We start from the raw sequence: 26,533 nt of genomic DNA on the forward strand, positions 1-26,533 counted from the left end.
TTAGCACAAAGAGCTTATTTCTACCATTGAGCCGGTCTTTTGTTGGGGAGTGGGTCCCAGGTGCGCAGGACAGCGGGGAAGCTTGGCTGATGTTCTGGCCGCTTTAAGATATGTTTCATTTCCGCAAGCTTCTGGGCTCTTACTTGGTGTAAAAGACACAGCTGACATACGTAGGACAATTGCGATGCAAGTGTGGTCTGCGCGCGCTGTGCGTAAGATAGTTGCTGACCACAACTGACAAAAGGACTCTCTCATTGTTGTCCCCAGAGTCTTACTTTTCGCGGTATTCCAGAAACGAGTGGCTCTGTGCACGAGACTGAGAACGCGGGAACCTGGAAGCTGGTTGTCATCGTGCATCCCAGGCAACGCAGGACTACAGTAGTAAGCAGGATGGGGGACAGTCGAATCGGTGTCGAATTAACAGTTTTACAATAACTAATTTCTCGCGCGCTGATTGGCTCATTTTGATCATCAGTAAGAGTACAGACGGATAAAATTTTGATTTATGCAAGCTTTCAAGTTCAACTTTCAGCTGTCAAACTGTCAACTTTTTAACCAGTGAGATTTTATGGACTTTTTTAAGCAGCCAATCAAAAAGCGAGAAAAGCTATAGATATTGTTCGCGTCATTTTGAATAAAATCCAGTCATCTTTGTTTACGGCAAGTTTACGGCGTCTTTTCCCCCTCATTTATTCCCGGCATTTGACCATTTTGGGGTCTTAATTATTGTTGTAAAAAACAAATTGACGTCAGTTTTTTTAAGCGTCTGTTCTCTTATTGATAATAAATTTCATTACATTGTCGAAGTTTACTGTGGAACCACTCTGACAATATTATGACGCAATTTATTATCAATAAGGGGACAGACGCATAAAAAGCTGACGTCAATTTGTTAAATAGAATGAGGTTTAGCGTTGTCTGTACTCTTATGGACGATATGCGTCATCACAGTGGTCAAAATGTTGTGGACTCATGATCACGAGGCGCAGAGTCACAACAAATTTTGACCACTGTGATGACGCATATCGTTGTCGATAAGAGCACAGACAACACTAAACCACATTCGATTTATTTTTTACCACAATATCAACGTCGAAGAAAATGTGTTTCAGAGCGTGACACATCGACGCGAGCAGCGTTGTCTGGACTCGTATCGACAACAGCAAATTAGCCAATCAGATTGCGAGATTAGTAGCAATTGTGGTAAAAAAAGAGATAGCAAGGTGCCAAGAGCCCGCGAATCACGTAAATCTTACAAGTGCTCTAACGCTGACGAATGTTCGAGTACTCCCCGCTCTTAACGTGTATTTACACTAAAGCCTTCTGTCTTGAATAGTGTTATATCTTCGCAATTGTCTCCACCCGTACATGCACTGCAGGAGTACGTAGCGTTGAAATAAAAAATAAAACTAAGGAAGCAGTGAAGAATACAAAAGTTCTCAAATGATTCGCTGTGAGATTTAATAGAAGTTCGCGTTTTTATTTCAATAAGAACTTTGTTAGTTTAACTTATTTTTGTAAATTCATACAATAAGTTTAAATGAAGAAACTTAAATTTGTTTCATTGCAATATTATGAAATACTTATTTATTTATTTACTTATTTATTGTCGCCCTGGGAAAACTAGTATATAATTTTCTTCATGACTGCTGTTAAACCTAAATGACCGCGCCCGACAAGAGAGCTTGTGTGTTTTGGTTTTCAACCGTCACGCAAAAATTCCGACTATAGGTGAAAAATGAGTTCTTTTGCGTTTATTTGTACCTGCTCCACTAAGAAAGTTTTTGTCCATCTTCCTTCTCAAGTATCGCAGTCTCAAAGTGACGAAAGTAGAGCGAAAGATTTTAAAGTTTCCATTGTTAGTTCCTTTTAAAACCTCGAAAAGAACTTCGCACAAATCTACAGACCTTGTCATTTACTGCGAAACGACTTCACAAACGTCCAAATAGGTGATTATTACTTGATCATTTTCCACGCAAAACACAGAACGCGTGAATCATAATTAGAAAGACTAACCTACACATGCTGTTAGTTCGATTCTCGTCGATGATTTTCAGAGCAATCTAACAGCAAAAATAATAACATAGGAAAAAAAGTTCATTTTACAACCTAAGAAACGGTTAGAAACATTATCATCGAAATTGCATTAATATTACAATCTTAGAAATGGCTAGCCACAACATAAAAACATATCATAGAAAGTGCACTATTAATTTCAAACTAGAGGTATACAAGAGATCAAAAGATTCCAAAGAAAGATGATTGTTTCCATAAGAATATAACCAACAATCTTTTCGTTTCAGTTCTAAGATCTAAGAAGCAATTCTCCTTAGTTATTGCGCTGAATTTTCTTTCAGTTTAAGATCTGAGAATTTGTAGCAATATCAAGGCAATGGAAATCCTGTAATTTATGGTTTTCTTTATTCTCATCACCTGACTGCTTGAAAGTGCACATATTTTCTAAAGAGAATTTTGAAATTGAACACTTGAGAATTTAAGTTCAATATAGAAAAAATCAAATTATTCATTAGACGTCCCGTCATTAAACATCTCCTCCGCTGACATAACTGCCGAGAAACAAGGCCGATTCACAAATCTCCGACCGTAGCAAAATTGATGAGCTCAGCTTACAGCACCACGCTGTACATTCATCTCACTACGAATTCCCTTGTGCGACCCTTGATAGAAAAACTCTCAAGCTATAAATGTCTGTTAAATCCAAAATTGTAACAAAAGTCTAATAAATTGTAATCGTATAGAATAGCAAATATTTTGTCTGAATTGCAAACATCTCTCGATTTGGTTTGAAATGACCGAGAAGCCCTGGTGTAGAATTCATCCTGTTCTACAAGATTTTCATTTAGATTTTACTCTCCTGACAATTAATGTCATCCATGTTCACAACATTGTTTTGTAAAACAATTTGGTCATGTTTTTCCTCCGTCAGGCGCTTGCGGCGATAACTTTCGTAGTGAATAGTGTCTGTTACCTCCTTCAGATCTTGCATGTGTGTTCTGCGGAGACCAAACACACGTAATCAAACAAGATGAAACACTGAAAAGAGGGTTTTACGATAAAAATAGATGGACATGTTTGAGTTGGAACAATTTATATCAGAATACAATCCCAGACAGACAATTTATCAACGTCATCGGCATCATTTGCCCTTTACACACCGTTGATGCTGCAAAGGGCGTTAAAAAAATAATTTATGTTTGCGATAACTTGAAAATTTTATCAAACTTACTTGATTAACATGTCTCTTAATTGCGCGAATTCACAATGGTTCTTGTTTTCAACTGAAGCAAAAAGGAAAAATTACTAAGTTATACCTTAATTCAGACATAATAGATGTAAGTTCATTTATCATAAATACATGTCACGCAATAATATACAATGTGGTAGCTGACTTTATTGTTAGTACCGAACTAATAGAGCTTCAGAATGCATGTTTAGCCTCTAGTACGCTAAAAGATCTGTCCATTTTCCTAAGTTATAATTATACTGTAACTTTTTTCGCAGTTTCAGGCTGAAAAGTCTATAAGAAGTCGGAAAAGCCCGGTCCCTACTGATACGTTTACTACTATTAAGTACACGTATGTCTGAAAATTTTTCTCACCTTCGATGAGTCCCCATTTTGTCTTCCTTCCAAGCACAGGTTTTCCCGACACTGTGACGTAACGATCACTTCCAATCACAGCAAAGGGCAGCTGATCCTAAAATCAGACATCAAAACATAATGCTACGTAAGGGTTAGTGCATCTTGAAAAGTGTAGGCTAAATGTTTCATGTTCGTCGTTTGTCACGTAATCCGCGCTAATCTTCTCCATCCTGCACCAAACTTATTCCTTTATGGTTTATTATTTCTCTTTGGTCTTTTTCTGTCTTAGTACATGACTATTTTAAGGTTTCCTTCAATCTGAAGGTAATTTGTACGTAGCTAAAACAACTCAAAATAACGTGGCAGAACTCCTTAAAAGATATCCTCCGATGGTTTATTAACTGAAATGACATTATGACAGACAGAGGTTTGTGAGTATTTGACTAACCCTGATTCTTGAAGTCGTTCGGGCTTCTTCTTCGTCAAGATCATGTCGATTAAGTATTGGATAGATATTGATGTGGTTTTTTTCTATATCCTCACGTAACTGCAAACATTATTAAACTCACCATTAGTAAATGAGCAATTTCATGGTAACGCAGGTACCTGTACACCTGAATCTATCAACATACTTCTATCATTAAACACATCAAATTTAATCAATACTTGAAAACATTTTACTTGAAAACTAATGCAAGTGCTGCAATCTGACTGGCTGAGTTATCGTATACTATTTAACAATTAGATTACGAGCTTGAGTTTTCTATGACAAAAGCCAAATTAACTGTGCATGCACACACATCAGTTCATAAAGAGGAAAAAGGAAAAATAACAAATTCTCAACATGGCAAGTATAATACAAAGCAGAATTCCTAACAATTCTTTTACAGTCATGAATCCTCTGACAAGCACATTAGTTGACTGCAAAGTTAGTTTTCTGCATATCAGTCCGAGTGCAAACATACCCTCCTTCTGAAGGCTTCACGCTCTTCAACTGTTAAGGTATCTGCTTTGGCAATCACTGGTACAATATTAACACACTTGTCTAGTCTTTTCATGAATTCCACATCAATGGGTCTCAGCCTGGACAAGAGCAAAATTAACACAATCAGAGCCGTTCTAACTCTTAAGCTTGCAACAAGCTGCACAGTCACATTTTTCATTTTTCACCAACATACACATCCTTAGCCTCTTCCATGTGTTCAGTTAGTTAGGGCGCAGTACCAAAAAAGGTGAGCGAAAAAATAGGGGAGAAGTGCTTTTCCCCTATTTTTTCGCTCACTGTTTTTTCGTGCCACGCCCCAACTAACTGAATGTCTGGAAGAGGCTAACACAATCATCCTCTGTCACATTTCTTAGTACCCTGGCATTACAAACCGCACATGTACATGTCAGTACATCATGGTGTTTTTGAGGCCTTTAGAGAAAGATCTGAATAAACAAACATTAACTATCTCTCACCTGTGCCCTGTTGGTGCGATAAAATAAAGACAACAGTGAACTCTGCTGTCAGGAACCCTGGGCTTCCTCTTGATGCTTGTTTCTTCTATTAAATATTTGTCATACTGTTCCTGTATATATTTCAAGATTGGCTCCCAGCTGCAGAGAACCATTATAATATAAGTAAATGTAACACATTTAAAAAGGTTTTAACATTAACCGTGTGAATCACTGCTCAAGTTACATTTTATCAACTGAAGGTTAATTCTAAGAACTGGCTTTAGGAGGGGGGAACTAAGGACCTTTACCAGCCCTCGAAACATTAGCGTTGCAATTACTTTTTCAATTGATTTATCAATTTTTTTTACATTTTATTTAGTACTACAGTTTCAATTTGAATTTTTATGCTCAGTTTGCAAAATGTTTGCACACACAAAAGTCAGTTTCCTCTGCTTAACAAGGAATTGGATTGCATCCATGGACAACCCTCAAACCTCTGAACCCCTTCAATGCTGCCAAATCAGTAATTCTACTGATTCCTCTATTCTTGTTCAAGCAGAAACAAAATAACCCCTGCAAGGCTTGAACCTAAAGTTAATGCACCATCTGTATCACAGTGCATTTTAAAACCAAAGGACTCTCAGCTTCCCAATCAACACAGCGCTCTTGACAAAATACATGTAGTGATTGGAAATCAGCATTACAAAAGGCAAGTCTTACCAACTTTCATTATTGATTTGATCACCAAATCCTGGGGTGTCTGTGATGGTTAGTTTTAACCTTACACCTTTTTCCTCAATAACTGAAAAAGAAAAACAAGCAAACATAATCATGTTACAATTTCAGTCTTTTAATGTAAATGAGGTAGTTAAATTTTATTTATTGTAAATAGTCAAATTCTAGGTGTTTAATTTTAATAACTTATTTTATTTATTTTAAGTGTCCCCTATCAGTAGAGGGTTTCTACCCTCAGCTTAACATCTTTGACACATTAATAAAGTTTTCATTCATGCATGCATGCATTCATTCACTCATTCATTCATTCAATCAACACATTATTTTACACGTATGAATAGAAAGGATTAAGATATTTATCTATTGTAATAGGGTGATTGCCCTTTGTGCTGTTTGTCACAATCTAAAACTGTGTTGTTCCAGAAAATACCCATACCCCTCCTACAGATATTTTTTTACCTTGAACACCCCACCCCCATCCCTCTGGAAATTCCATTTTAGTGCCACACTTTCCTTTAAAAAATTGTGCTTTTGAAAACCCCCTCAACTTGGAATTTCCATTAACCTTCCTTGAGGTGGGTATGGATATTTTCTGGAACTACACAATGAAAGGTACAAAAATAATTATGCCTAAAGGTTACAAAGGTATGTCGTCATACCGTGACTAACTGACTTGACTTCAACTGTCTTAGGAATAGCAGCAGCAGCTCCAGTTGATGACATTCGGCTCAATCTTCCTTTAAACAATGTGTTTACCATGGTTGATTTTCCCAGACCTGTTGCACCTGAAAAGGGGAAAAAAAAGAAAACGGGAAGAAGAGAGATTGTGATCAACTTTCTGGTCAATTTTTGAAACTGCTGCATGTGACTACATTGCATAGGATTTGTAGCTGTTACAACTGTAAAAGCAGTTCATACAGTTCATTCCTTTCACATGTTGAATGTTGCAAAAGAAGATTATTACTAACTGTATTTAAAATCAATCTGACATAGATCATGCAATTTAAACTTACCAACAACCATCAGGTTGAATTCAAAACCTCGTTTGAGAGACTTCTTACGGATTTGCTCTTGCACAGTATCAAACCCAACATAACCTTCCAAAACTGTCTTTAACTTTCCCCAGTGTGTCATCGTTTGCATGGTCTCCATCATGATCTCAATAAAATTCTGGTAAGACAGCAAACCTAAGAACAAAAACAAATACTTAATGTAGAGCTCTCGACTATTGAATCTATAGTGATTGAAAAGAGTGCTACACTACTAAAATCATATTTTTTCCCTTCAAGTACATGTATTTACTAGCTCCTCTTTACTAAAGAAAAAATTAATTCTCCCACTTGGGAAATAGGGCAAAAAAAAAAACAACAACAACAAGAGAAGGAACAAAAAAGGGTAGCAACACGCAAAATGAGCAAAACAGGTTCTTGAAAATGCAAAGAGCAAGCTGTGCCTGCCCTACACTTTTTTTATCCTGTTGCTACAGTGGAATCCCAATTTTTCGAGCCTCCGAAGGAAATGAAAATTGGTTCGAAAATACGGATAGTTCGAGAGATCAGGGGTAAAACTACAGCGTTTGGCTGAGGAGGGAAATGACTTTTGGTTCAAGTTATCAGGAGGTTCGAAAAAACTGAGGGTTCAAGAAATCGGGATTCCACTGTATTTTTATCTTTAGTACCCCAATCAGGAGCTCCTCACAGATTATGGAAACATTCCCTGGTACAGCACATTAATCCAACTATACCAATCCAAAGCTTGTAGAAGTACAACATTTGTACTTCTTCTTGTACTTCTGGATGGCTTAGGTTGCCAGTTATATATGACATTTAATGTCATATAACTGGCAACCTGAGCCATCCAGTACCTTTCTCAGCCTTGCTTTCTGCTTTGCTGTTTATTGTTTCTTTTTCACTCTCACTGAGCTGTGCTCCCAACAGCTGCACAGCAAGGGTGGAGATGGTCGCCACGTCAACATAGCCAGTCTCTTCAACATCTGCAAACTTGAACACCTTTGAAAGGGCTGGAAAATTAACAAACTTCTAGATTAGAATTACATGTACTGATCGTCCTATCTTTTGACCCTTGGTCAAAAGATTATTTTTACTGCACAAGTTACTGAAAACAATTATAATATCACCTGTACATATTAATATATGTATTTGATACACTGAGAATGTGCACCATTATTATGTTCTAGTTAGTGAATCAGGTGCTCCAAGGTGCATAATTTTCTAATTAAAAAAAAAATCGTGAAGACTCATTACACTGACACTGACTTGAAAACTGAACATTAAAGCTACTTAACAATAATTTATTTACATCACTTTCAATTGTTTTAAATGTGCATTTAGACACATTTCAGATCAGTAACCAGAGAAGAGTTTTGTCATAATCACCAATCAATGAAATAATCAATTGAAAATAAGAAGACCTAAGAACAGGACTAGGGGATTGGGCTATATAATAAGGCAGCTTATAGTTCCATCTAAGTTAGATATCTCACTTGTTAAATACAGCAACTGATTTATAATATGCATCTAGACTAGTTTAGCAAAATGCAAAACATAAGGCATTGCAACCTAATAAATCTTAAATCAATTGCAATAATTCATTTTGACTGCAATAATTTAGGGGTTTCAAATGTTTTGATATACTGTACATTCAAGTTACACCTAGGCTGATACAACAGCTTGCTGATTTGATAGCAAACTGATGAATAGCTGGCCATATGAAGCTATGTAGCGACTGACTGTTATGGAATACAGAGCCACTTTGAAAAAGTTGACAGAAACATAAACAAATTAAGCTGGCAGCACGAAAGCACTTATCTGCATGCTGACCAACAAACTTCTCGATTACAAAAAATAATTAAAAATATATCTGGCTGCAGGAAGCAGGCTTATAATTCAAAACTCGGTCTAAAACACAGCATAATATTACCCTGATAAAATATTAACCGTAATAGAACATTAAGAAATTAAAAATATGGTTACAACAATAACAATCAAAATGAATTTCTGACTTACAAATCTACTAAAACAAGATATCTGTACATCAACAAGGATTTGGTACGAAATTGCTAAAGATCTTCAAAGATTTACTGAGAGTAACTCAAAGGGACCAAAGACAATAGATTTGACAGGTGGCATGGTTTTGTTGGGACACTCCCTTCCTTCCAGAAAACAATTTGGTGTGAAGCCAATTTTCCCTACTAATTCTTCCCTTCAAATTACTACAGCTATCTATAACATAACAGTAAATAAATTTTATTTAAACTACAGAGGTCGTCGTGTTTTCAATTTTGATGAGATCTCGAAACCAACAGATATTCGCGGATGGTGTTCTGAAACTTTTGTATGCCGAGGTTCGCATTTCAATTCGATCGCGTTCGGAAATCCCACAAAAGGAATCGTAGCCGACAACCACGAAATATTTTGCGTATTTGTTCACATAAATTTATCGTAAAGATTTTCAAGTGCGCTTAAAGAAGCTTATACTGAACTACGATTCAACTTTCTTTCACAACTTCACTCATTCATGATAAATGAATGAAAAGTTGAAACCCTTAAAGCAAAGCACATGTGAATTATAAATGATTCCCGCCACCAGCAAAATGTACATAATACTCACAATCACGAAAGCAAGATTTATCCGGAAATTCCGAATCCATGAAGTACTTGGTTAAAGTGAAATAGCCAACTGATTATTCGATCGAACGCCAAACACGAGTGGAGTTTCAGCTTAAAAGAATTGATTACTTCAAAAGCAAAGCGGGATAGAATACATAACAATGTGCATGTTATGAGAAACCAACCAATCGGTTTATCGCATACCTTCATAAAAGTTTAAAGCGCATTGAACAGTAATGATTTTGTAAACCACAAAATGTATACTTAATTTGAACTGCAAAACGACAAAATTGAAACTATGTGATTTTCGAGCTCGAGAATTTACAAGAACGGCTGTAAATGACAATTGACGATCATTATACCTAAAAAGTTGCTTAAAAGCGATTTGGTAAACTAACCTTATTAACTAGATACTTATTTTAAGCGCAGAGGAATGCTTTTAAAGCCTTGCTTGAGAGCAGGGCATGTGTGCATTTTAGTAACGAGACTGCAACACCACGATCAGTGAATTAAATAAGTTAAACAAATTATCCTGGCTTACCGTCAACCTGAGCTCCTGTCAGTAGGAATTGCTGAAACACAGAAAACATTGATCTGTCAGAGAGAACAACTGTAAAATATGAGACGTGACAACACTTCACTGTACCTTATCTGGGGAGGCCATCTTCTCATCATGTGTTACTGCAGTATCTGCTGTAAGCGGAACATTTATAACTAGTTACCAGTCTACGAAACCATAACGCCACGTTAAACGCCACGCATAACGACACACAAAGTCACGCAACGCCACGAATAGGCTGGCACTGATCTCTTGCTCATAAATCTGGTGCAGCTTAAAAAATAGAATCCATGTTCTTACCACATCTTTAAGTCATTGGGGAACTATTACTGAACAGACGCAGGGCCACATGGAATAGCTGTTATTGCAGTTGAGTCTGCGGTCAAATATTCTTTTGTTTCAAAAGGCATGCAAACGAGGCGAAAGGATCAATATACAATGCAGAATTGACCCTTTCGCCTCGTTTGGGTGACAAGCAGCTGATAACCCCAATAACAGCTATTTACTTTTCTCGTAGGCAACGAAACCAAAAAAAGAAATAGATAGATCGTAAGTAAGAACCAATCAAAATGCGAGATTAATTATATTGCATATTAATTAACAAACTAGGAATTTCATTATGAAAGTGAGTGCTGTCGAAGGTCGATAAAAACGGTGGGAACTGAATTGAACAGTCAACAGGTCTGGAAATTTTTTTATCTTTGGAGGGTAGGGATGTCCAGAGTAGGCCCTCACTGGATGATTTGTAATAATTACTACAGCAAGTGGTGTTTTAGAAAAATGGCCCAATGCCTTATGGTTAGGCTTACAGAGTTGTTTGACACACATTGGGAAATTACTGAAAATGCTTTGTTGATTGTGGGGTGGGGAAAGTGGTTGAAAATGTAGGTAGTAGCAAAATAGAGGTGCTGTTCTAACTGGTGAGAGGAAATTAATTTTTATTGTTGATTTGATAAGTCATTAATTTGATAGATGTTGGGAATTATAAATGACAACTATACTCATTTATTGGAAAATTCACCCTTATACAATGTGTATCTTGACAAGATACCAAAGTTTCTAACTTCAAGTATGTATTAAAATTTGTTTCTCATTTACACATTTAAAGTGTTTTCATTTGGAACTGTAACTTGAACAACGATTTAGAAAATAATGTTATATGCCATAAACTTGATACAAAATATTGTTGACTGGAGTAATTCCTTTTCAGTGTGAACAGTAACAGTAACTATAAATATATGTGTAACTTGAACAATGAATTTTTTGTGGCCTTGTAAGCGCCTGACAGCGTGCTCCTCAATTCCCAAGCGTGGATCTGTAAAAGAAAAACAGCCAAACACAAATTGATCTCTTTCCGTTCGCGACCTTGATGAATAACTACACAAGAAAATGAAGATATTTTAATAGCGAATGAAAACATTCAGAAAATACTTACCTACTTGTATGATGGCAACGTCAAACAACTGACAGCGTACGAAATTGCTAAAATCAGACTAAAAAAGAGTTAATGGGAGAAGTTGGAACGAAGGCAACTAGTCAAGGAGGTTTTAGATCCATAAGTCTTTCTGTTAGAGAAGTCGAAGAAGGCTGTTCCAAAGTGTAGCATCTCGATTTTTAACGTTGTATTTACCTGCTTCGGAGAGTGGCTTAGAAACTGAGGAAGAAATTATGAGTGAAATCGGGCAAAACCCCTCGGATAATGTAAATGAACTTAGGATGTCTTTCTGAAGCATTGAATCTGTCAGTCTTCCTACCGAGAACGAAATAATCAATGTAAATCACTTCTGAAGTACAGACAGAAATTAAAAGAGAATAGCTATATACGGTATTTTATTGCACAAGAGGAGTTAACGTTGCTCTTATACATCATTTAAGTAAAATCTCAGGAAGATCAATAGTTTTGTAGTTCGAATTTTAGTGACGTCATGTGAAAACCAGCTACAAGAACGTGATACCGTGTGGGTATCAGTCTTAACCACTGACTTCCGGTTAACTTTTTTTCGACCGGACGTTGTTCTTGTTTTTACGACTTCCTTCAACAAACATTAGATAACTGTTTTCAAACTTGGCGACATCAGGTTATATATTATGAAGTTTGATGCTGACAGATGTTAAAAAGACTCGGAATTTTCACCATGCAAAGGACTTGAACTGTCGCTCTACTGACAGCGATTATTAAATAACTGAACTGATATCGGCTTCTTCAGATCATTGTCACCATAGAACACGCCTTGGGCTGATAACCTATCGACCTTGCGCCCGCCCATTTCACAGAATCCCGCGACCGCTTTTATTGGCTTCACTTCTAAAATCTTACAAAGAGCTTAGTGTTTGCAAACAAAAGAGCTTACGTTGGTTTATATAGCTATAGCCAGTATTTACAGCTTAAATTAAAGTTTTAATCTTAGCCTAATCAAAGGTAACTTGCAAAATTGAACTAAACCCCGAGGTAACAATTTTGTAACGAAGTTATCGGCTACTTATGAAGGAGAAATTTGATAAATTGGGGTTACAACTTTAAATTGAATTAGAAATGGTCAGGCGCGAGCTATTCTGAAAAACTGTAAGGGATTTTAATACATGGAAGCCAGCATTTGGCATTTGTATGCAGAAAAATATAATTTTTGTATGCTTTTAGTGCGTCTGCGGTTCTCTTGATCGCGATAACAGAGTTTAAATTGCAACGTCAACAACCAGAGGTGTAATGTTCATGACGTCACACTGCACTGATGCCCCAGCTGAACAACATCAAGACGGCCACGTGCAATAATACCGTACAATATACAGATCAGCTGCTTTGCATTCTCATATATCAAAATCTACCGGGACCTGCGATTGCATTGTTTATCAATACAACTTGATTCAAAACAAGCGAGAAAAATTGGAGCTTCAGCTGGTTGAGTAAGAACAAAGCACTTCTTTTGTGGGTGAAACCTTTGTCTTCTAAATCTGCTTCCAGTAACTGAGATGTTGACGTCACCGGAAAGAAGCCACTTGTGGCCATTACTACAATATAACGGAACGTCACTTTTGTTTTGCAGTCGCTCTCAACGTGGTTTTCAAGAGAACAGCTTCTTTCCACAACAGCGGAGAAAATTGATTGAAAGATTACATCTCGGGTAAGAAGAAATTTATTATTAGTAATTGAACAAATTCAGCGTTAATGAGCTCTTACAAAACCACAAGGTTTATACTGATCGAATTGAAATAATCACCATGCAATATCATTGATGTACCGTATGGCTGAGATGATTCACTCATATCGACAATATCACATCATAATATTTTGTTTCCCAGTAACGCAGAGTCACTGTCACTAAACTGTATTTCAAGTTGAGACCATAATCTGCGTTCGCAAGGACTGAGGTACTCGTATCAAACCAGAAGGGCAGACATATCAATTCCCTTACGTGAATGCGCTGTGATTTTACATTGATATCCCTAGATAAGACAGTTATCTTTTATCTGACTTTGTAAAGATGCCGGGGTCTGTTTGTTGATATTTGAAATGCATACAATGACAACAAAATGTCGGCATTGATTCAGTTTTTCGTTTCAGGTCATCAAAACACGCTTACTGTGGTAATTCAGGGTCACTTATATCAATCACCTTCAGCCAACTGTGGGATATTTGTACCTAAAAAGTCACGATTCACGTTCAAACCGAATTCTTCGTATACTTGTTGCAAGCGAAAGCCACAGTAGCTGGCATCTAACTGAGAGAGTCTGCGTCAGCCTTACGGAGTTTAAGTCGTCAACATTTGCTTGGACTGATTTTGAAGCCGAGTTGTACAGTGCATTGCCGGATTGTCCAGTCTTCAAGCCCTCGACAACCTTACTCCTAAGCTCAGCTACCTTCGCTGAATTATTTGAACATCAAAGAATATGAACGTCAGAGTTAAAGGCCGAAATCTACTGAGCCGAAGAAGCTTTGTGACGGGGAAGTCAATATGCGATGAAACAAGGTGGCTTCTAATCTCTGGGAGCAATTCCGACATCACAGATCAGACTCAAATTTGCGATTTAAACCAAGCTTCGAATGATTGGAGCTCGAAGGCGCAAGATATTAATCCTTTGAGAAGAACAAGATCAGTGACAGGGTCGAATGGCTTTCCACAAACCACACAAAAACCTAATGATGGTAAAGTTTGCGGTAACGCTTGCGAACGATGTAGTTATCCAAAGATTGTAGCAGCTGTGAGTGATGATGTGAAAGGCTGTCTTCCAAGCCCGACTCTAATGAGACGCCGTAATGCCATATGCGATGAAATTGAAAAAAGAACTATGGCTATGTCTGGGAGAACATTGAGACAAAAACGAGTTGATATGCTTCGATCGATTGCCTTGACGCAATTCTCATTGTTGTAATATCACTGCAATGTCCGTGCACACGCGAAAAAATTAGCCCGGTCTGCACTTCATGAGCCTGAACTTAGCTCGTAGAATCGATGACAGATTACAAGAGGGATTTTCAGTTTAGATGCAGATCTATGCCCGATGATGAAAGTGTCATTCTATTCGTTGTAAACAGAGGTAGAGATTATATACGTCCTGGGTGTTCATATAGTGGAGGTTGATGTATAAGGAGAGGTCCCATCGTAATATGTATAAATTGTTGAAGTAATTGTTTAAGTACGAAACAGTTAAACGAAAGTTGCGTTTTACTTTCTCTAGAGAATAAAATTCCACGGGGTTCCATCTAACTTGTGTATAACAACGGAATAACAACAATACTCAAATACAGACAAATATTGTTAATGCGCTATTATTATTTGTAACTTTGTTAGTGAAGGCGATTGTTACAGAACTCTTTAAGCATGTCTGGACAAGAGTAAAATACAATACCTAAGTTTTGACGGCCATACTGATCACATTTATGTCCCTCAATGACTTCAGTGGCTTTTCTAAATTCCTTCCGTTTTCTAGAAGGATTTTATACTGTTATTGTTTGGTTTAAAAGGGTCGCGAGTTTGACCCTTTTTATTAGCGATGATTGCGTGTGCTTAGATTGAAAAAGCCTTCAAATTATCGAGTTGATTAATTAGGCCCTGGAGCTATAAAATCCTCAAACAGCCGTTTGTAACGAAATAGTTTAATTTTACTTCGAAATGCGTCGGCAAACATCATCGTAAAGTTTCATCAAAGCACTTGACAGTCATTACAGGTAATGTAGTGCAGTTTTTAGACTCCCGCTCTTTTCACAACATCATCATCCGCTCACCTTCAGCAAGTTTTTTGCTCAGTCTCACTGCAACATCCCGCCATGTTCAACTACATGTGTTTATACCTGACAGTGTCACACAAGTATGACGTATAGTCATAAGACGAAAGTCACGTCGGGTGAGTCACGTTTCAAAACATGGTTTGCCCAACATTCGACCACAACTGCACGTTTACTAGCCTGCCGATTATTCTTTCCACAATCTCACTGCGATTACCCGTTTCTTACCATGAGCACGCAAACTAAACTTTTAAGTTCGAATCACGAAGGAAAAATAATGGTAGGCGAATTACATTTTGAAAACACTAGCGGGTCTATATCCTATGAAATAAGCTATAACAAGCTAAATTAAACAATTTTGAAGAATTGTAGCATTAAAAAAGTAGGTCCGCAGTGCTTACAAATACAGACGGCTCGATGGCACATCCCAAATAGCCCTACAGAATGCCAAATGCTAAAATCAGCAAGGCGTTCCTGTACAGGCAGTACAGCAGTGTGGCTGCCCATCGAAATCTAGGGCCTAGTACGTAAGGAAGCCATGTTCTTAAGCGAAGACGTCATCCGTTATCGCTGAATGCTGGCACGACTGTCTGAAGATTTTTTGGGGTCTTATGCATTTTATGCATACAGACCCCTAAGTCAGAGGCAGATCTTGATTGTAGTCAGTCAGTCTTTGAGGACGAGATGACACGTGACAGGCCTCCGGGAGTATAAATAGTTTGGCAGGTAGACGGGATACTAGTAATTGCGAGTTTCGTAGGTCATTGCTTCCGGCGTAGCGTTGTTGTTGTGTAATTGCAGCTTCGTTTCCCTGTTTTGTGACAATTTAGAAGAGCTTTCCCTCGCAAATTAGTTGTAATTGTTCAAGGTAAGTTATCTCCATCTCAAAATCGCTGTCTTGCTGTTTATGATTTCATTTCGACAATTAACTGCACTGCCTTATGTCCGCCTTGGTTGTTCTTTGTTATTTCATTTAGGTGTTGGAGTGAGTTTCCTCGGCGATATGGGAGTTGTTTGCTCACGCAAGCCAACATATCTAGACTCGGCTTGTGTTTAGTGCGGATTGCACTAAAACTAATCCGCTTTCGCAAGCCCACATTCATTGGCTTGAAATCCGGTGCGGGTTACACCACAAGCCAGCTAACAAGGTTGTCAAAATAAGCCGGCGATCGGCGCATTCTCGAAACCTGCGCCGCCTACTCCGAATGCTAGTAAGTTAGTCCTGAGCATGATATTGGAGAAATAAAATGGAAATAAAATTGTTCAGTTTTGAATTTGTTTGAACCCAAACTGGATCGGAGGGAATAAAGTATTTGCTGAAAAAGTGCGTGACACGAATCGAAACTGATTTATAATTAGCCGTAAATGTTCTACACCTCAGCAAATCAATTTCTGAAACGGAAATACAGGATAAAGTATCTCAGAATAGTCTGGTAAAAGTTGAGTTTTCGTTGTGTTCAAATGGCACTGAAATAAATAGGGCTGTAGTGTTTTTCTCCCCAGTTAAGTGCTACTATGATGAGAGAAGTAGGTTTATTTACACAAGTGTTAACATCTAAAGCCGTCGGCGGGAAACTGGCTTATCCGTCATAAAACTGCAGAATTACTTCAGTCTACACTATCCCTTACTTTAATGGAAATAAATATACTCCTTTGTATTTTTTGAAGCGATATTCTCACTAGTTTTTAAGTTTTTAAAAAAGACAATTGTATAATAGTACACTTTGTGAAATAAGTCCAAGAAGAAAAAGATGAAAAGGTATTTTTTATTGCCTCCTTATGCACAACTACAAATAAACTACAGAGTCAATACAGAGTCTTTATTGCAACTCCCTACAAGGGTTTTTCAGTTACAAGACTACACAACTATCATACTAAAATAACTAAAAAAAATAACCAAATAACTAAGGTAATAAGTAATGGTAACAGGACTGAGTGGAGTCCAATTCGGTCTGTTATCATAAGAATGATAACAAAATCGGACGACAGCGCAGCGGGAGTCCGATTTGTTTATCACGACTGTGATTACTGACCGAATTGGACGACACGAAGTCTAATAAAAATTACAATTTCCGAGAAAAGAAGAATAGCCAAGTTGTGAAAGAAAGGGAAAATTTGCTTTGAAATACCTACAAAGGAGATGTAAACATTCTAACGCCACCCCACCTCCTATCGGCAATTAGGCGCCAAAAACACAAAAGCAAGCGCACGCACGCACGTAACTTAAACTTTGAATGAGACTGGTTGATTTAAACTACAACTTTGAATGTGCTTACTGAACCGTCCGATAACAAACTGTCCAATAACAAATTGTCCAATAACAAAATGTCCGATAATAACTTGGCAAGTGAATTAGTGGAAAATAGGAGTTTTTTAAACCAATCACAATCGAGGAAATTATAATTTTTATTATTAATATGTATTAAAAAATTAGTGAAATACAATGGATTGGATTTACTTTTTACAAATTCATAGATTAATCAGAAAAAAGTAGGTAAACAATTTTTTTTTCTAAAAACGTTGACAGAGTCTGAAGATTTAACATCGTCTCTTATATTATTCCAGAGCCTAGCACCACGGTAGGTGAAGGACCATTGTCCGGTGGTTCGAAGGCAACTTGAAATGTTCGGTTGACCGCGTTGTTTAGTATTTCAGTGATGTGAATTGTGAGCGCAGAGTAAATTTCGCGATTACGTAGTCAGGGAAAAGTTTATTAACACATTTAAAGATCATTACGGCATTGTTCAAGTAAAGTCTGTCATTAACAGGCAGCAAATTTAGAGATACAATGTGCAAAGTAACGGTGCCAGTGTAATTTACATTGTTTCAAGAAAAAAAACAAGACACTAGTAAGGTAGGCGAAACTAGAGCGATGTGCTCGAGTGAGTCAATCCTCCCTAACCTTTTTGCCGTGATGTTCATACGGCGAACACTGGATTGGAGAATAACAATAATTAGGGGTGGGAAAATCGTCAACAAATGTACACAATGTTTGCTGAAAGAAGCCCCACTTTGAATCTCAGGGTATTACTTTTCAAACATCTTCCCAGTGGAAGGGGGCGACCTCCTCCCATACTCTCCGCGAACGATGCACAGTGCGCGTCTGAATTTGTCCAGCCGCTTCGCGGCATGTTTTTCACGCAAACCTTAGCCGCCTACTTTTTGGATGGAACCTGCTACTCGAAAAACAACTGCCAACCCCCGCGGTACTCAGTTGTTGATGTTGTTATGTATTTAAACAGGCTTAGTCACTACAGCAGCAAAACCTCTTGACACTACATGTACGAGTTCACTTGACATGTGTAAACAGTGCCGAGTTCAGAGAGTTAAACCGCACATGGGACATTGCACAAAATAGGGCTAAATTGAGAGCTTGGTGTTGTGTTATGTCCCATTAGGACTAAGAGCTAAATAAATAATTATTATTAGAGGATAAACTAAGTAAGTTATAAACAGTATTCTGCCATACGTTTCCCAGTAAAAATTGTAACGACTTGTTATGTCTACCTTCTCACTTGTAGCAATTCAACTCCCAGCTACTGACATTTGAAAACAGCATTCCAACCGAAAGGAATAAAACTACTGAAGCATAAGACCCAAAGTACGCATTGCAGATCTATTTTTATCTTTGTTTTTCTCTACTAGTGTATTTCACATGTCAAACCTGCCAATACTGAAGCATAAGACCCCAAGTACGCATTGCAGATCTATTTTTATCTTTGTATCTCTCCACTCGTGTCTTTCACACGTCAAACCTGCCAATTGGAAAACAGCAGAAAAGAATCTTTCAATCACACGGAAATGGAAATACTGGTCACATATGGAAGAGGAAAAACTGAAAATAAAAATCATGCAGTGAGCTAAAATGGCCAAATTATGTTCCCGGAAAGATATTTTTGAAATTTTTTGCTATGCTGTCAAGGCCCGATCTACGTTTTGGATAATTCATTGACATGCTCCAGGAAAAGACTGTGAAAAAGGCCTTGTGATATTTGTTAACTGTCACTTGAAGTTTAGACGTTCTTAGCATATTCAAAATGAACATATTTGTTTGACAACTTAAAAGGTTTCGGAAAGCTGCGTTTGATTTAAAAATAAATGTTTAAAAGGGGCTTTTCTAGCATTAAAACCGCTTGGCAAAGCTGAATTTAGTAATATAGGTTTATAAAGTGAATCACCCAACAAGATTTATGCTTCCAAACTTTTCTAGACCGTATAAAAGTTACTTGATTTCGGCGAGGGACCAAGTGAAAATTGCTTTGTGGTTTCGTACTAATTTATGTATTTAACACCATTTTTGTAATTTGTTGTGTTTCTAGCATTTGGCGTCGCTCCTAGGTGTTTGTTTAGCTTCAAACGAGTCCTCTGAAAGTTTCAATACATCACATTTATAAAAATAACTCACTATTCAGTCAATAGTAACCTTATTGGGTTTATTTCTCTTAATCCCACCGAACACGACGTATCCAGTGTTTCATTTTCAAACCCGTTTTTTTCTTTTGTGGTGTCTTTCTTAACCCAAACCCGTAGAAATAAAACGTGTTGTCTTAACAACTGCGCCAGCAAATGCACTAAACAACGCAAACTTGCACTAAATACTTCAAATAGTCATTTAATGTTTCTTTGCTCAGCCTTAGCGCGTCGCAGCTGTTTCATTGTTTTAACGCGAACTTTTCAATGCTTGAAATTATTCTATTTAGGTGCTGTGCCATATATGGCTTGGATTAACAAACAAAATCCGACTGGCCTGTACATTTTACACGTTAGTGGATTTTCGAGGGAGAGTTGAAACGTTTGTAACCAGAATTCCCGAGGCTGGTCATCTCTCCTGCCACGAGATGCAAGAACTTTCGACGGTGTCTGTAAAGACGATTTTGGTGGTAGTCGTTTTATTAGCGGCAGGTAAGCTTATAATTTAGTGCTCTCTCTCGAAGGTTAACGAGTGGCTCATGAATGTCTTGGATTAAACTATTCTCTGGTTGTGGCTCGGAGTAGTAAATAAATAAATCTTTTCGCTTGATACAAAGCTTATTACTATACTGATGCGATTGTGTATAACTGCTTCATCGTAAGGTTCCTGTCAGAGTAACTGTTATGTTCATTTGAAGCTATTGCCTTTAGAGGTTAGTTTAGAACCGTAAAATAAAGAGAATTCTTTCATTTTAGAAGCGTAAGTTTAAAAGAGGTTTCATATCAACCTTGAAACACTGGTATATGAGACTAAATCATTCGGACAATACTTAATTTGAGAATTCGGATCGAAAGAATATAAATTTCACTTCACCCAATGACATCAATTGAAGGATCAAATGGTTATATGTATGTTCTATCACCGTCATGTCGAGTACAAATTCGAGATTTACACGAACTGAACTCAAATTTCGTCCATTAAAATCAAAAGGTCCCCGAAAGCGCGAAATTAAACCGCATGCTTTGGTGCACGATTTTTTTCAAATGCAAAATAACCACTTTCAAGAAAATCTGAATACTTTTAATTTATCCTCTTTGTTTGTTCAAGGATAATTGCCCTGTTAGCCTGACCAAACAAAGAAGTTGACAAGTTAACTAAAATTTGTCAAGTCGCTTGAAGGACGGTGAAAAATTTTAATTTTTTTTTTCTAGCTGAAAGTAACGTTATGCATGTCTGGTAAACCATAACTGCAATACTATCTCGACCATGGGAATGCATAGGAATTGTTTTCTCCGTCTCTCTTTTGTCATCCAACTAAACAACAAGATTCCTTTATCAGCATCAAAGCTGTCTTATTTTTTTCTGAATTGAAAATTCACCCGTTAGTTTATTATAACAACAGCTATTATGTTATCTAAATTTGGGCAGTTTACGAAGAGATTTAAACGTGATTTCAAACCTCTTTAGGTATTTTAAGTGTTTGATTGGCCGTTTGCAAGTCAAACACCCAGATCTGGCAGCGGGGAGGTTATTGTTCTCCGCCGGTACACATGCAGTCATAATTACTCAGTGACAATTTCGACATGCAAAGCTGTTACGTTACTTCTCTTAAATTCAACTGTCGACGTCTTTTTAATCAAAGGAGACCTATGGCCAAACTCGTGGATTAAGTAATCTAGAGATGAAAGTTGGTAGACTTCCAATTATTGGTGTATTATTAAATGCTGTTAAAACAAGCTGGTTTTGTACCACGCAAGGTCACACTTATCTCACAAAGCGTAGGCTTTTGTTGCACACACATTACAAAGACATACGTCCAGAATAGCTAGGGTGGCAAGATTGCAGCTGAACATGGAGTGGTAAAGGCTAAGGGTTCTAGGGTCACAGTCAGAGGACACTCCTGCCAACAAAAAGCCATGGATAGTTCGTATAGTGTGATCATGGCTAATGGAGTACTCTATCTCCACCCCTGCACCGCCCCCCCCCCCCACCCCCCACACACACAGATCTTGATGTTGATGTTTGTCTGCCTGCTGGAAAAATTTGCAAGTATCCAAGTAGAACGAGCGTACAGACCTTTTTCATTGCATTTCACTCAAGGCTATAAGTAAGGTTTCTTATGAGACAGCACTTCTTAACCGCTTGTCTCTATACGTATTGCACGTAACATACAGCAAAATAAGTAGCCTTATTTGCAAAACATTTTCAGTGTTGATCCAAAAAATCTATCGACCTATAAATACGTGTTCCAACAAGCTTATAGGGGATTTCTTTACCTTTGTTATCTTTTCAATCAGAAAGCAAAAGTGTAAACAAGAGACAGGGTAAAAACCATTTAAGCTTATCAAAATCAAGTATTTGGGAATTTTTTTACCAAGTTTATCTGCATTTCGCACCCCACTCAGAGTTCAGATCAATGTACTAAAAAAGCAAGACAAGTGTAGAGAACACAACTTTATTCTAAACTGAACTCGATATCGGTTGAACGTGGACAACTCAATATGAAAGTGCTATAAACTGCAAAGCTGTGAACGAAGGTTCTACTTGATTGAACGTTGGATCTCACAGGAGATCTAATCAGCCAAACTTGGAAAGTAAACGATAGTAAGTCAAAGACTACTGCAAGGCTGACACAGCGTCGTATATTTAAAACAATATTTCGGCTGGCCTCGGGTTTAGATGTTACTAAATTATAAATATAGGCACGCAAGGCGTGCAAGAGCAATTTTTTTGTGTGAAGTGTCGGAGATTGGAGCATTCATGGTACCGTAATGATTTGGTTAATTTGACAAGTTTTTTTGGTTGCGATGTTACATCGGTCATGGTAAGATAGCTAAATAGTAAGCCATAGAATGTTTGACTGAACAAACTACAGTAATCTGACACGTCTCCAGATTAATGTAGATACTATCTTATTTTCTAACAGGCAATTTGATTCGTTCTTTGATACAACCCGCACTGTGATTGGTGTGACACGCGCACATACATAACTCCCTCACTCACCGATCACATAACCCCTCCAACCCCCAAGTAAAATTTTTGCTCAAAAATACTCAAGTTAATTTAGAGACTTTTTCGCATTTTATACGAGTCGTAAGTTTACCTTTTTACACAACACAACACAACACAACACAACTTCACCGAAAATAGAAAGAAAGTGAAAAAAAACCTCTGACACGTTGGAAGTCTGATTTAATTAAATTGTACTTTAACTTGGTGCCGCGCAGTCTTCAAAGAACGTTTGAACAGTTTTCATACTTTTTACCTTTAAAAATATCGGACTGAAATGAATGTCATCAAATAAAACTATTAAACTGCTAATGTAGAGAAGTAAAAACCGTCCAGAAATGAAAGCTTCTTTTTTGTTTAATATCCTGGAAACAATAGCCGATAACTTGCCAGCTCTAATTGAATTTACTCCCATATAAAAAACAAAAGTGTTGAGTTACCATTTGTTACTAAAGATAGCAAACATCTCGTGGAAAAGAATGGTGACGATTCGTCCACTCTAATTGAATTTACTCCCTTGTGAAAAACAAGAGTGTCAAATTACACTTTGTAACTAAAAAACATCTCGTTATATTTGCATGCAACAAGAACAAAACAATCGTTACCCGCACTTACTATTGTAAACGTTAGAACTGTTTCAAATCTAAAGTCTCGTCCCCTCTAAAACAAGTCCTAAGAACTAGAAGCGTCGATTCGTGACTTCTAATTGAATTTACTCCTTGTGAAAAACAAAAGTATCAAGTTACCTTTGTAACTAAAAGTAAAAATATCTCGTTGCATTTGCATACTACTAACTCACGAACTGTTTCAAACCTCAAGGCTCATCTCGTTCATTTAACTAAAATCCTCAGCCTAACCCACAAAAAATGTCGAAGTATTCCCAATATATGAATACTTCTTCCTCTTTTATAGAAGAATGAATGTGGCCGTTCTGAACTGTATCGGGATCAAATCTTCTCACATACCATTTACCTTTACAACAAGAAATTTGATTGACTGTTTATAGTAGATCCAATCTGATTGGTGTGACATACATACATCTCTCACTGACTCACTGACTCACTGACTCACCCACTCACTGACTCATCCATTGACCCGTCCATAACATACCTGACGCGCCGACTAAGAGGTATTTTTTTTTTACAAAAAAATAACTCAAAAATGAAATTACAATATTATACAACGGTGTCGATGTTTGTACTGTTTTCAATGGCTTTTTCGTTCATTAAAAATAGTTCTTTTCGCTTAAATAAGTTCATTAAGGTCGACCGCTAAGACACATTCTCATCAAAGCTTACTACATTAGCATGAGATTTACTCATTGTCAGGTCACTTTCCAGCAAACAAATACTCATATCCTGGTCATTTTTTACGCCTGGACGACTCAAATGCTCTTGAAATTCAGCCTTCGAGTTGGTCATAGTACTAATTACAACATTCGAAGTCACTCCACTTCACTTTAGCGAAACACCTAATATTGAATAGTAACCGCGCAGCTGCTCGGTTACTATTCCAATATGGCGTCGGGCTCGGGCGCTCTCAGCTCGTTCCGGCCGACTAATTACGAACAGTGTCTACACCTGAGTGAGAGAGTGAGTGACACATTTGCATATCGGAGTTCCCACAACAAACACGTTCCTACGCTTCGCGTATCCACGAGTTTAAAAAGTTGCTTTTCAATTCTTTAGATGACTCTTTTTATACGTTTACAAGTGTATAGAAAAAGCGGGTCATTTGAAAGGTATAAGGATCATGGAAATTTCATTGTATTGGGCGTATCTGTATTTTTGAGGAAGAAGCTCTACTGGTTCTCCTAGAGCCCGCGATATCGTCACGTGATACTGGTCAGTGGATACCTTGTTTTGACAGGTGTCGATTTGCCTTGACCGTTTATACATGTATATTGTTTGGCATTTGCAGTCCTTGAAATTAACAATCCGCAGTTTCAATCTCTTTTTAAAGTTTTAACTTAACTCGGAAGGCAGTCTCTGTCAGAAATACGTTTGTCTCGTATTCCCGTAGTGACATTATGGTAGGTGTTGTTTTTTATGTAGGTTTTTCAAGAAACACTAGATCTGTGCAGGCAGCAAGTAATTCAGTGTGCTCCTTGGCGGCAGAAACAGGACCGTGTCGGGGAGCGTTTCCAAAGTATTATTATGACTCCAGTTCTAAATCTTGCAAATCTTTCACGTATGGAGGATGTGATGGAAATGGCAACAGATTTGACACCGAGGCCGAGTGTATGGCGACTTGTGGAGGTCAGTAGCAGGTGTGTAACATAACTTGTAATTATTCACTGATACTGTGAATGATCAATTTGTCCTTCCGTAAAACTTACCACAACTGCATCAATCATATTTACATATTAAATTAAGTCTCGTTTTATCCCGGTCTTGTACACAAAGCCTTTGCTCCCGTTGCTGCGAAACATTCAACACTTTTTTATGCCACTGAAACATTGGGTCTGAGCTGAAGCGAGCGTCAGCTTTTGACCACGGCTTGCGCATCTTGAAAAGCTTAGCCTAAATTTTTCAAATTCGTCTTTTGTAATCAGTCTTAAGCTTCTCCATCCTTAACCATCCTTGTTCCTTTGTGGTTTATTGTTATCTCTTTGGTGTTTTTCTGTCTTCGTAAATGACTATTTTCAGGTTTCCTTCAATTTCAAGGTAATTTTGTACATGGCCAAAATAATTCAAAATGCCGTTACTGAACTCCTTTAACGGCTGGGCAAAGAGAAAGAAGCTCAGCTCTTGGTGCCAGGCTTATCTTATCCCGGCCTGCGACCACTTCGACTGGGAAACAAGAAACTACTGTTGAAAACTAAAAAAGCGTCACTCGTACTTGTTTTACCTTAGCTAGTTCATCTTTTCTACATCAGGGTTCTTCCGACATTCCTTTCGAGTGACTGATCCGATGACTCGAGCATGAAAGTGAGCCAAATACCGTTGGTGGCGTCTAATCATGACGACATGTTATAGAAAGATGTTCTCATTGTGTATCAAACTATAATAATAGAGGGAAGTGGTTGAGAAACCAGGCTAAAATCAAAGAAGCGAACAAACAGGCTAAAATTTATGTTCGAAGGTCCTTGACCTTGGCCTGCACCTCTTTTGTTTTATAGCCGTTGACTATGTATGACGAAATTATATAATCGTAATGCTTCTGTTGGCTACTTGCATGAGCACACATAACCACGTTTTGTATTTTTTCAGGTTTTACGCAGGGTCAACCCCTAAAATAGCCACCAAAAACGTGCAACAAAGAACTTTCCCACGTTTCTTAACTATTTCCCTCTATTAACTATGATCAAACGCTGTATGAAAATATTTCTCTACTTTAATTTTTTAGGTCTTGGAAACGAAGATCTCTAAAAGTGTGTGGAATGAACAATTGGACCCTTTAATCTCAAGTTACTAAGTAATTAATTACAACGAGTTTAAAACCTTAGTCTGATTTCTCATCAAATGACAACCATTGGAATATGATGTTGATGAATGCTGAGATTTCGATTAAGGAACCTAATTACAGCTCACATGAGACGATTAAGGATATCTCTTTCTGAATATTTATTGTAGTTTTGTGCTGAAGCACACAAAAGTTATTAAAACTTAATGTTCTCGAGCTCGTTGCCTATTCTGGTTTATTTTAGCGTACTTAGAGCGAAGACAGCTTCATTTTATCGTGTTTTAGACAATTTGTGCTATTGTTATATTAATTCACAACACTGCCAAAATGACCGCGGTCATACATATTCACCAATTTTGATTTTCGCATCATCCAATAGGACACGTTCGATATATCAATATTCTGACATGGCTACGAGGCTTTCAGAACAAACTTCTCTATATGGTGGTGTTTCTTTGCTTCCAAGTCTCTTTTGGGAATTGTGAGACAAAATAAACTTTAGAAAAATTGCACTTTTGACCCG

At 37.6% G+C, this 26,533-nt stretch overlaps 2 protein-coding genes across 4 annotated transcripts; one reads left to right on the plus strand and one right to left on the minus strand.

Moving 5' to 3' along the window:
- Positions 1-1,454: 1,454 nt before the first annotated feature.
- LOC145489581 (neuronal-specific septin-3-like) lies at positions 1,455-10,394 on the minus strand. Of its 2 annotated transcripts, XM_081468564.1 has the most exons (12): positions 10,052-10,394; positions 9,947-9,977; positions 7,641-7,796; positions 6,790-6,963; positions 6,436-6,561; positions 5,762-5,843; positions 5,063-5,200; positions 4,567-4,684; positions 4,050-4,148; positions 3,620-3,716; positions 3,248-3,299; positions 1,455-3,014 (listed from the first exon to the last, which is right to left on the minus strand). In XM_081468564.1, exons 1-12 carry the CDS (start codon positions 10,067-10,069, stop codon positions 2,861-2,863), a joined length of 1,245 nt encoding a protein of 414 aa, XP_081324690.1. In that variant the 5' UTR covers positions 10,070-10,394; the 3' UTR covers positions 1,455-2,860. The 2 variants fall into 2 exon arrangements, with proteins under 2 accessions (XP_081324690.1, XP_081324691.1); XM_081468565.1 differs by lacking the exons at positions 9,947-9,977; positions 10,052-10,394 and adding an exon at positions 9,407-9,936.
- Positions 10,395-19,917: 9,523 nt separating this feature from the next.
- On the plus strand, positions 19,918-26,226 carry LOC145489438 (PI-actitoxin-Aeq3c-like). 2 transcript variants are annotated; one of them, XM_081468413.1, is made up of 3 exons: positions 19,918-20,087; positions 24,642-24,863; positions 25,954-26,226. In XM_081468413.1, exons 1-3 carry the CDS (start codon positions 20,024-20,026, stop codon positions 25,974-25,976), a joined length of 309 nt encoding a protein of 102 aa, XP_081324539.1. In that variant the 5' UTR covers positions 19,918-20,023; the 3' UTR covers positions 25,977-26,226. The 2 variants fall into 2 exon arrangements, with proteins under 2 accessions (XP_081324539.1, XP_081324540.1); XM_081468414.1 differs by having other exon boundaries at positions 19,921-20,087; positions 24,660-24,863.
- The last annotated feature ends 307 nt before the right edge of the window (positions 26,227-26,533 follow it).

This window comes from Orbicella franksi, chromosome 6, assembly GCF_964199315.1.
Source record: "Orbicella franksi chromosome 6, jaOrbFran1.1, whole genome shotgun sequence".
Classification (NCBI taxonomy): domain Eukaryota; kingdom Metazoa; phylum Cnidaria; class Anthozoa; order Scleractinia; family Merulinidae; genus Orbicella; species Orbicella franksi.